Raw genomic sequence first — 11475 nt, forward strand, 5'->3', positions numbered from 1 at the left:
TTATGTTTTCATATATGACCAGAGTGATTTGAGTTGATAAAGAAGAACGAAGATTCAAGACCTTTACAATCTATGTCGATTGTTGGGATTATCAAAATAACTCAAACTGAACAACTCCCAGAACTAATGCATGTTGACTAGTCCATTCTTTGTCCTTCCAGGTATTCACTCCTTAATACCAACAATTATTGTCCATAAATCCTCTGTTGAGTCATCGCTTAATGGATCTTCCAATGTTCTTTATTCCTTTTCCACTCTTCAACGATAATAGGAATTGATGACGTACTCGATTTGTGGTAGATAACCCATAGGGATGGTACATTGTGTAAACTCTTCAGAGTTTCCAGACTTATCCTAATCACTTACTTAATCCTCTGTCATTGAGGTTACTTAGTTCATTTAGCACTCAAGTTTATTTCAGTTACTTCAGGGTTTTCTAAGGTAATTCAGACGTTTCTGAATTTCGGATACAAATTGTACTTCCTTTCAGTTCAATTTAATCATATAATAAATTTATTCATGTATTCGTGGTTGATTTATCTCACGAATATCCACTTCTTAGTACCGAATGCACTTTAGAGTTGAGTTGAGCCAAGTACCTCTAGAATTATCATCGATCCAAACTTGAGAAGAAAAACACGCATTCAAGTGATATTTATGCCATTCAGGTATTGACATAGCATTAGATAATCACTTACTTAATACTTAGCCATTGAGGTTACTTAGTTCATTTAGCACTCAAGTTTATTCCAGTTATTTCGGGGTTTTCCAAGGTAATTCAGACATTTCTGAATTTCGGATACATATCGTACTTCCTTTCAGTTCAATTTAATCATATAATAAAGTCATTCATGTATTCGTGGTTGATTTATCTCACGAATATCCACTTCTTAGTACCGAAGGCGCTCTAGAATTGAGATGAGCCAAGTACTTCTAGAATTATCATCGATATAAACTTGAGAAGAAAAACACACATTCAAGTGATATCTATTCCATTCAGGTATTGACATAGCATTTGGGTTGACCTACTCACTTAAATTGTTTTTCATTACTTTTAAGGGTAGTACAACACCCATGTTTATTTGGATTCCTTAATTAATCCAAGACATTTACTTAGTCTAGTCCATAAGGATATTTACTTAGTCTAGTCCATAAGGGCATTTTGGTCATTTTGGTGCTCAATGTTTTTCAATCATTTCAAAGCTTGAAGATATCCATTTATTACTGGGCTTGGTAATATTCTTGAGTCATTTCCATTACAAGGGTAATTTGGTCATTTTACAGATCCAGCATATTTTAATCAGTTCCTTTCGTCCGATCTTATTATTTAATTTAGACTTATCATGTATTTCATTCCCTTCGAACAATTCTGACAGAAGAGCACCCTCGATAAATTTATTCTTCAAGTATTTACTTATAACTCGGAGATTTCCAGGTTAAAAGCCCTTCAGATATTACTGAAGAATTATCAGGAATTTTCCATACAAAAGTAGGATCTCAACAATTAAATCAATAATTTATCGGTTTAAGTACAAATTCTCAGGTTACTTTCTCATTCAGAGTTAACTCGGACTATTTTTACCTCTCAAGGGCATTTTCGTAACCAGATAATTTTGGTATTAAACTCTTAACAAGGATAATATAATTTGGAGATCCTAGGGTTAATTGCTTTTCCAGATAATCTCTAAATAGTAAATTATTCTTTAATAAACATCTTATCCAACTTCCAGTATCAATTCTTATCTTTTTACAATATAAGGGTATTTTTGTAATTTTACCTAATCGAAGTATTCTCATAATTTATCATCCAAGTACCCTTAATGAGATAAATTATAATTTATATATTCAGGGCTAATTCCTTTATTACTCAATCACAGAACTTGTAATTCAATAGAGACTTAACTATTTTTTCACTTAAACCGTATTCGATTCAAATCCATCCATAATCAAACAGGCATAATAGACCAATTATATACATCCATGCATTTATCCATTATCAGCATATTCCATAAAGCATAAAGAGGTAGTAATGTATTACCTCGATTTCCGTGCCATATTGATCGACCATATAAATTCCATTCGAACGCCCTCGATCTTTATTCAACTTCCAATAATTCCTCAAATACATAACAATAGAAATTTCATAAAAAACGAGGCTTAATTCCAAAAAAATGGATCGAATCGGATGATAAATCAGTGAAAAAAAGCTTAACGGATTTGAATTTGGCGAAACAGACCCCAAAAATAGATTTAAGACGTTAAAAAATGTTAGGATAATTATACCCGGAAAAAGTCAACGCCGGTCAAAGTTCTGGTCAACGTTGGTCAAAGGCGGTCAACGGTAAACGATGGTCAACGGGTCGGGTCGAGCAGTCAGGTCAAGTCGGATCGGTCAAACCATTTTTTTTAATCTGGCCATACGCACTAGGCCTTCCCCACGCGCAAGGGCAGTGCGTGGGGGCACGTGCGGTGGCTTGGGAACCCCAAAAAATCCTACAAAAATTTCTAAAAATTATTTTAAAGCGTTTTAAGACACTTACCAAGTTCGGTTCACAATTTTGAATGGCGGAGAGCTCGATTCCGAAACATCAAAAACTTTGATTTCCAGCTACGTCGGAGATGCGAAGGTCATCGATGGACTTGTAACGATGCAAGAACACAGTGGTGTGGGAGGTGTCAAAAACGGGTGGTCGGATCGACGTGAATCGACGGAAAACCAACAGAGATTGAGTTAAAACCGACGATACTTTCGACTGAGATTTACGACGGTGGTTTCAGTTCGTCGAACGGTGAGTAGATCAGAGCTCAAAAGAGGGTCAATGGGGAGGGAAAATGGGAAAAATCTGCAGAAACAATTGGGGGAGAGAGTTTATAATTATCTCCTAAAGAAAATGGTTAAACTATGAGCTTGGTCACTGAATTTCATGTACTTCCTTAAGTGGTCTACCAACTTTGAAATTTTACAATTTAATCATCAATTTCTTCCAAAATACCACTTTAAATTAATACTTTAAAATTCCTAAGATTTAACCTCCTAAATTGGGGTGTTACAATAAAATATTCAAAAGTCACTAATATTTAATGAATACTAAAATAATAAATAAATCAAAGGGGTAAAATCAAGGGGAAAAGTCACAACCATTTGAGAAAATTTGTGTTGCACACCCAAGTCTCCTTAGATACCTCCATTGTTGAACCAGGGTTGTTTCACTTTCTCCTTCCATTGTTGAACCCATCAATCAAATTAAACCCAAAGAAAACAAACAAGGTTTCTTTGAGGTTTTCCCATGGCAAAAACAAAGTTTGATAATGGAGGCGTTGACAATGAGAAAGAACAAATAGGTGAAAAGAAGTGTGAAAATGGAGAAACAAATGGTTTGGAAAAAATTTAAACCGAGAAACGTGAAGAAATCTAAGGGACAAGGGAACCCAAAAGCTTGAAAAAGAGTTATTCTTCAACTTCAGTTTCATCTTCTCATTCTTCTGCTTTCACTTCAGCTTCTTGTTGTAGCATGTCTTTAATGGTGAATTCATTTTCTTCAATGGGTGGCTTTCCAACATCATCAAGTGAAATTCCAATATAAATTTGTTCTTTTAGTGTTGTTTCTTGTTGGGTTTCTTTCACTACATTTTCATGTTCTTGATCTTGGCATTCTACACTTGTTTCTTCTACAAGTTCGGTACTTTTATCTTTCACCAAAACATATTCAACCCCTGCTTCAACTTTTGGGATTTCTTATTCTTCATCTATTTCACAATAAACAAGTATTTCACTAACTTCACTCACTTCTTCATGTTTCATTTCAACTTTCACAATATTCTCTTGGACTTGCCCTTCTTGTTCTTCCAATTTCTCTTCACTTTCATTTCCAATCTCTTTTGCTTCTTCATCTTCTTTGTGTTCATCTTTAGAGAATGGAGTTTTCCAGAACTTAGAAGTAAGGGCAGCTATTTTAACAAGATCATATCTATATCTCATCAACAACAAAGCTTCTTCATATTCTTCATGTTTATTTCTAGACATTTGACTCTCGAACATAGTGGTCAACCCAGTCTAAGTAAGCAGATAACAATGCAGTTGTGCTTTACGTCACGGTTGTTAACATCGAGTGATTAATTTGTAACAAACGATAACATTAGTGATCGATTTGTGACTTTTGAAACATTGGTGGTAAAAACAAAAATTCACTCAAACATTAGTGACCATTTATGTAGTTTACCCTTTCATTTTTCAAATCAACTTTTAAAACTAAAAGCACTTTTCATATTAAAAAATAAAAAACAAAGTTAAAAATAATGTTGAAATAAAAAAATGTTTTTCAAATCTATTTTCAGAAAAACTAAAAAAAATTAACTTTCAGTTTTTTATTTGCATATAAATTCTCAAAATACCATCTAAATATATTCAAATTATTTTTACTTTTAAGTAAAATATATAAATAATCCATTGACTTTTTAACTATAAAAAGTATAAAATAATTATTCAATCTAAAAAACAGTAACAAGTTGATCCGTTCATGTTAAAAAAATTAAAAATTAATATAATAATAAGTTTAACCTTTAATTTGTATACTTTATTTTAATTTGATCATAATTTAAAAATATTACATTATAATCTTATATTACTACTAAACAAATCAAATAAGATAATATAAATAATATATTTACATTATAATCTTATATTCCTACTAAACAAATTAAATAAGATAATACAACAGTTTACCCATTTAGAGGCCCTTACTGCTCCAAACTGTCTTCAGAGTTTTACCCATCATAACTTGAGAGTTTTGTTTCGTCTTAAAAAGATTTTTTGCACATGAAAATTGTATAAAATAATCTTAGTTTTCAATTGAAGGTGAAATTATCCTATCAGAATTGAATTTTGTGATTTGTGGTGATAAGGTTTCAAATACTAATTTTCATGGCTTTTTCTTTTGGGGTGTGCCTTGAGGCTTTGAACCACTGGATCATTTGAAAAAAAACTGAGATCCTTTTTTCCCCATTAATTTGTAGTATAATAATGATGATCAATCTTATGTGCAGAATCAATCAATGGGTTATAAAAGTCATTCTACAGATGATGATTAAACACTAATGATAACAACCAGTTACTATTGAAAATTTGAACATGTTCATTGCATTCCATGATCTGTAGTAGAGCTTGCAACTTATCTGATCAAAATGACTTCAGATTTAAACACCCAAATGTGCCATTTTGATTGACAAGTTCGCCCATCCGAGAGAAATTAATCAACTAAAAGGTATAAAACTCCAGGTGGAATAAATCAGGAAGAAATGGATAATCAAAATAAACAATTTAAGTTTGTTTTCTACTGTACTGGAAATTAATCATTAAAAACAAACAAACAAACCTTCAAAAAATCTGTTCTAAGCAATGGAAACTTTAGCTCCAGCTTCTTCAAGTTGTTTCTTGGCCTCATCCGCCTCCTCTTTCGAAACCCCTTCTTTGAACTTCTTCGGCAAGCCTTCAATCAACTCTTTCGCTTCTTTCAAAGCCAAACTCGTCAGACCCCTAACGGCTTTAATCACCGCAATCCTGGCATTACTAGGAACCTCCTCGATCACTACATCGAACTCCGTCTTCTCTTCCACAACAGCGGCTCCGGCGTCGGCACCACCGGGTGCGGCAACTGGCGCGGCTGCAGGGGCGAAAGAAGCGGCGGATACACCGAGCTTCTCCTGGAGGTAGTCGGCCAGGGTCCGGGCTTCCTCTAGGGTTAAGCTGGAGATTTCAATGCCGAGTTTTACGATTTTCTCGGGCGCTGCAGTGGCATTGAGAGGACGGAGGGCGGTGGTGCGGTGGATGAGGGCGGGGGAAAGGAGAGGGAACTGGAGAGATTGGGGTTTGAAAATGAGAGGGTGCGTAGGATTACAGGAAGTGGGTGGAGGATAAAAGGGGAAACGGAGAGAAATGGTTGAGAGAGTTGAATAGGCCATTTGTTCTTCTTTTCTCTGTTTGGAGGAGCGAAGAGAGGATTGGGATAAGGAAAGGAAAATAAGGGGAGAGTATGCTATATAGTGAAACTGCCGTTGTAAGCTTGGGTCAATTTTACGAATTTGACCTTCTAAAATGTGATAAAATAATAATGGATAAATATAAAGATGACAAACAGGTATAATTTTGTGAATGTCATATCTCATCCGCTCCAATTGAGACAGAGATATGTATAAGTTTGATGGGTAGTGAGCGGGTGTGAATGTAAAAAGTCATACCCTTCGGGAGTAGTGAGTAAGTGATGAGTTTAGGATATTATTCGTCCTGCATCCGTCCACCCACTAACTACCCACCATATAAATTTGGGATCATTCTAAATTTAGGTATAATTTCATTGATTATTCTTTAAATTTAAAATTTTATAGGACACTACTTGTAATTTAACCAAATGTTACGGTATAAACATGTTAGGTATAAACATTTTGTAATATGTAAAGTTGTTGTCACGCGGGTATGGACGGGTATGGACGGGTACAAGCCGATACAAGATGGGTGATGGATATCCAGTGGGATAGTAAGTGTGAGGGTGAATTTGAAAATGTACGTGCGTAGATGAGTATAAATTTAAATTTTTTACTTCCTCCTGAGTGGTGGATAGGTGGTGAATACAAAAATATTATGTGGGTATGAAAATGGGAAAAGATGTATCCATACCCACCCATTTGACTTCCCTAAATAGATATAAGATTGGAAATTCCATTTGCCTTTTTTTATTTAGTATAATTGTTAAATTTTTATTCGTCTAAATTAATACTAATTTAAGAGATTATAGATTTAAATACAGTTAAATATAATTACTTTTATTTTAAGGATTTAGATTATTATGTTTAATTTACCTATTGTAACTAATTATTTATTAATTATTAATAATGTAACTAATTTTTAAAATTGAATCAATACTAATATGATTTGATTTGTGTTGCACCATCACCAAATGTCATTCGCGTGTTATATGGACAACCACACCTCAAAGCATATGAAAAAAGAGTTTTTCCGTAGCTAGGAACTCATAAGAGCACCTTCGGAGAAAGATCTTTAAGAATATCAAAAGACAGAGAGAACATCTCCACAAGAAAGATCTCGTATACTTAACATCCCTCGAAAACCCATAATAACTTAACATGACTTTTTACAGACTCATATGATCTACTAGAGTCAAATCTATCGCCAACTAAATATACCCACCTAACATTCCAACCCACAAGTAACCATAATGAATCTATGTCAGCCATCAACTCTAAAAGCCACTATAAAGCCTCATGATCATGATTGACAGAAGGGATGAAACCATATATCTCTCACTTATCTCTTTTCTACCTCCTTTTAGAGAAAAATACCTTGACATCAGCCAACAACCGATCTACCACTAGTTATGACTTTCCGCCTAAACCAGAAGGGATGAAATGCTTATTGATGTTGTGACATGTTTGTTGCCATCAACAAATGATGTAGTGAGTGTTGAACACATAATATCATGAAAAACATTAGCCAAAATCATCCCCCAAAGGCCAAATAGTTATATCACCTCTCATCTTCCTCCTAAAATATTCTCTAACATACTTTGTTATTTTCAGTTGACATTTACAAAAAGGAGCAATAAAGCTTGCATGTTGGTCGAAGATCCTTCATTAGACAATGGGAACAACTTGACGTGCTATATTTACTAAGATTACTCTTCCTATGAGCGCGAGATTAGGTACGAGACAATGATTAAGCCTTAATTTCGCAAAGCATGTCCTCTTCACCTACCTTCAATTTAGGTCTAATGCAATTACAACCAAACCACCAGTCCAAACATATGGACAGAGAAGCTGGCCAGCACTTCTATCAAGCAACACCTCCAATTTCTTGATCTATTTTACCGAGTTTTGATTTGATAAGTTATTTTTTAAAGTTTGACATTTGATTCAGATAATTCACTTATTTTTAATCTGTAATATGCCGATAGTAATGTAATCCTTTATTTTGGATCTTTTTAGGATAATCCAGGCTTCAAGGATTGAGTTAGAAGAACTTGATCTTTAAGTCAAATATGTTTAAGTAATTATTCCAGATCTGATCGTTTCATACCAGACATGTTTAACCATTGATATAAGAAGAATCTCCTTTACATTCCATGTACCCATATATGCCTAAATATGTTTGTGTCTCACTCTTGTACTAAACTTGTATGTGTAATGTGTATAATGATTGTATAATTAGCTTGTAAAATTTCTGCCCAACATACCTTCAGGTCTTGTGGAAATTCTTCAACGAAGGAACCTTAAATATGTCGAACAAATTTGAATGACACTTTTGAGGGGTCTATTGATGTCCAATTGACCTGGATTGGATTGGAGTTTGCTCTTGGAATGAAAAACGTGCATGTAAAAATCAACTCCAAATTCATTAGTTTACGATATTTTGGATTTTTTCGGGCTTATTTTCCTTTTTCCTTCTTTTTCTTTTTTTGATGTAAAATAACAAACTAACAAAAAGGAATTGAAACAAAATTAAAAAAAATACAAAAAGAACATAATAACAATCAGTCGTAGTGGACTAGCTCCGTAGATACCTTGACATTGATGTGTATAAGAACAAGCAAGATTACTTGATTCTCTCCAAAATCAATCCAAATCTGATACTAATTGATAGAGAATCAAGCCTAGGGTTCTAGACTCAATCAAAGAAAGAGATTGGATTGAGAAGAGGTTTTAATGCCAATTTAGGGCTCTTGAATTCAATTGTTGTAAAATCAAACAAGATGATGAATATTAGTTAACAAATATATATAAAAAATGAATAGAAGATAAATAAAAATATTAAGAAATTGTATTGAAATTCTCCTGGTATGTATGAAGTTGACGTGAATTATGGATATGGTGATGGTGGGCGATTTGATGATGATGATGAGAATGGTGAAGATAGATGGATAGTTGTCCTTCAAACCCTCCTAATCGCAATTGACTAGGAAAACTCGATAATAGACTCTAACCAGCCCTCCTAATCAAATGAATAGACAAACCGAAGTGTAAAGATCTCTCTCACGAAGAACTTGAAAGAACTTAATAATGAAAAATGTTTCAAAGGCACAAAACAATAAGCACTTGCAAAAGAAAACTCTTGTTGTATTATATTCAAGAAAAGATGTGTTTACAATGGTTGGAGGAACCTCCTTTATATAGGGTGAAGAATCTTTGTTGTAATATGATTAATGAATAAAATAATAATAAACTAAAGATAATGTTTGAATTATATCCTAATTCCTAAGAAAATAATAATAAACTAAAAATAATATTTTAATTCAATCTTAATTCTTAATAAAATAATAAATTTAATTCTAAAATATAATGCATTTAAATTATATTATAAATAATCAATAAAATATTGAAAATTTGTAATATTTATGAAATGGTCCTTTAAGGTCCTTTAAAGATATTTTTTGGACTGTCTCTAGTTGTGTCATTAATTGATCCTGAAGTTGTTTCAATTTGAGCTGTTTTGATCCAAGTAGATGTAGTAGGAATGAGTAATGGATTTCCTTAATTGAATTCTTCAATCTCCATGTCATAGTGAAGCCCCTTGTTGATGACGGCTTGAACCGCAACTTGAAGCTTGTCTTTCAGAAGTTTGGACATGGCATGTCTGATTGGACCAAGCGGAAGAGTTAATCCATCTTCCTTTGTTATATGGCGTGTGGTGCATGTATCATACACACATATGCTTAAATTATATGGCTTGATATCAGGCTTCGACTTAAATAAATGTGTTAGAGCCGCCACCGATCATTTTATACAAATTAGGTTGATCGAACACCTTAATTTACCATTTTACATTATCTACGTTTTACCATAAATAAATCGGATTCGAGAGTCGATACAGTCAAGGAAGGATTAGCACCCTTGTACTGCCCTTTCGGTACAAGTTTAATTTCACGATTGTTTTAATTGCGAAAATTAAAAGTTAAATTAAAAATTAAATTCGAATCGAATCTAATTACTTAGCTTTGATCGATTAAAATCGTCCTAAAAATTCATATTAATGTTAAAAAATAAAATTAAATTAAAAATTAAAAAAATAAATATTAAATAATGATTAATATTGAAAAGAATTAAAAGATTAAGGAAATTGATGCTAAATGAAAGTTGCAAGAAAAAATAAAAAAGTTAAGGGGTCAATTTACAAAATATAAGAAATATAATCATGGACTAAATTGAATTAATTCAAAATTTAAGGGCAAAATTACAATAGGTGACCAAAATGAATTACACATCAAAACTGTAGGAACTGTGAAAATAATTTAAATATTTGCTAATTACACCAAGGTCCCCCTAAAAATAGCCCTAAACCCCAAAAAAATTCATTTTAAACTATATTTCATAAAATACTCTCTCCCTCACTCTCTAAATTCTCTCAAATCAACCAACCGACGAGATCCTTTGTTCTCTGGCGACCCTTGGCCTCCCGACGTAGACTTTGCGCTTTCCCGGTAGCTTTCGGGAAAGGCTTTGATTTTTTTATGTTTTTTTTTGCTATATTTGAATGGTTTCTTTGTCTGAATAGCTTGGTATTTTGTTGTTTTGTTTGCTCTGTGTTCTTTCCCCCGATGAGCTTGCAGGTATATATAGTCGTTCGGGGGCTTTTTCCCCCTCTTGAATCTGATGGCCTACTCCGATCTTGTCGGATTTTCCTATTATTTTGGCACGCTCGAATCGGGTTGATTTGTTGATTTTTTACCGAAAAATGGGAGAGGGAATCCCCTTTTTTTTTATTTTGTCGCGCTTCAGTTTAACGTCCACTATGCCGGCCATTTCGCCGGCTGTTCCTTGTTTGACCTATGTGACTTTGGCCAGCCGTCAGGCTTGCGGTGCTCCTGTCATATTACTTCAAGGTTCACGAAACCCTAATTTTTATTGGGCTGGATCAGGCCCAAACCGTGCTTGCTTGGCTTGGTCAGGCTGGCATGACTCGATTGGGCTTCATTGGACCCGAATGGACTCTTGGACCTGAAAAACAAAAACCGAATAAAAAAATTAATAATAATAATAAAATAATAAATAAAAATAAATAATATTATATTTTCAAAAATAATATGTTTTCAAAAATTATATATTATATATGTTTCCAAAAAATCATTTTAAAAAAAACTATATATATGTTTTCAAAACTATACTATATGTGTTTTTAAAAATCGTTTTTAAAACTATATATATATTATATGTTTTCAAAAATGTGTTTTCAAAAGTATATAATATATGTTTTCAAAAAAGTATTTTCAAAACCATATTATATATTTTCAAAAATCGATTTTAAAAACTATATATTATATGCTTTAAAAAACGTTTTCTAAAAACTATATATTATATGTTTTTAAAAAAAAATATTTTTTAAAAACTATATTATATTATTATATATATACTAAATAAACCCCGGACGAAAATGAGTAACTACAATGTTTAACATGTATTATTGATAACTAT

General features: G+C 33.0%; 1 protein-coding gene across 1 annotated transcript; it reads right to left on the bottom strand.

Moving 5' to 3' along the window:
• Nucleotides 1-5276: 5276 nt before the first annotated feature.
• LOC120138513 (50S ribosomal protein L12, chloroplastic-like) lies at nucleotides 5277-5993 on the bottom strand. Its single transcript, XM_039153959.1, has one exon. It carries the CDS (start codon nucleotides 5956-5958, stop codon nucleotides 5389-5391), a length of 570 nt encoding a protein of 189 aa, XP_039009890.1. The 5' UTR covers nucleotides 5959-5993; the 3' UTR covers nucleotides 5277-5388.
• Nucleotides 5994-11475: the final 5482 nt, after the last annotated feature.

This window comes from Hibiscus syriacus, unplaced genomic scaffold, assembly GCF_006381635.1.
Source record: "Hibiscus syriacus cultivar Baekdansim isolate YM2019G1 unplaced genomic scaffold, ASM638163v2 tig00110694_pilon, whole genome shotgun sequence".
NCBI classification, from domain to species: domain Eukaryota; kingdom Viridiplantae; phylum Streptophyta; class Magnoliopsida; order Malvales; family Malvaceae; genus Hibiscus; species Hibiscus syriacus.

Bases quoted from the DNA above. Each gene is read 5' to 3' on its own strand.
- LOC120138513 (XM_039153959.1), bottom strand. From the start codon at position 5,958: ATGGCCTATTCAACTCTCTCAACCATTTCTCTCCGTTTCCCCTTTTAT.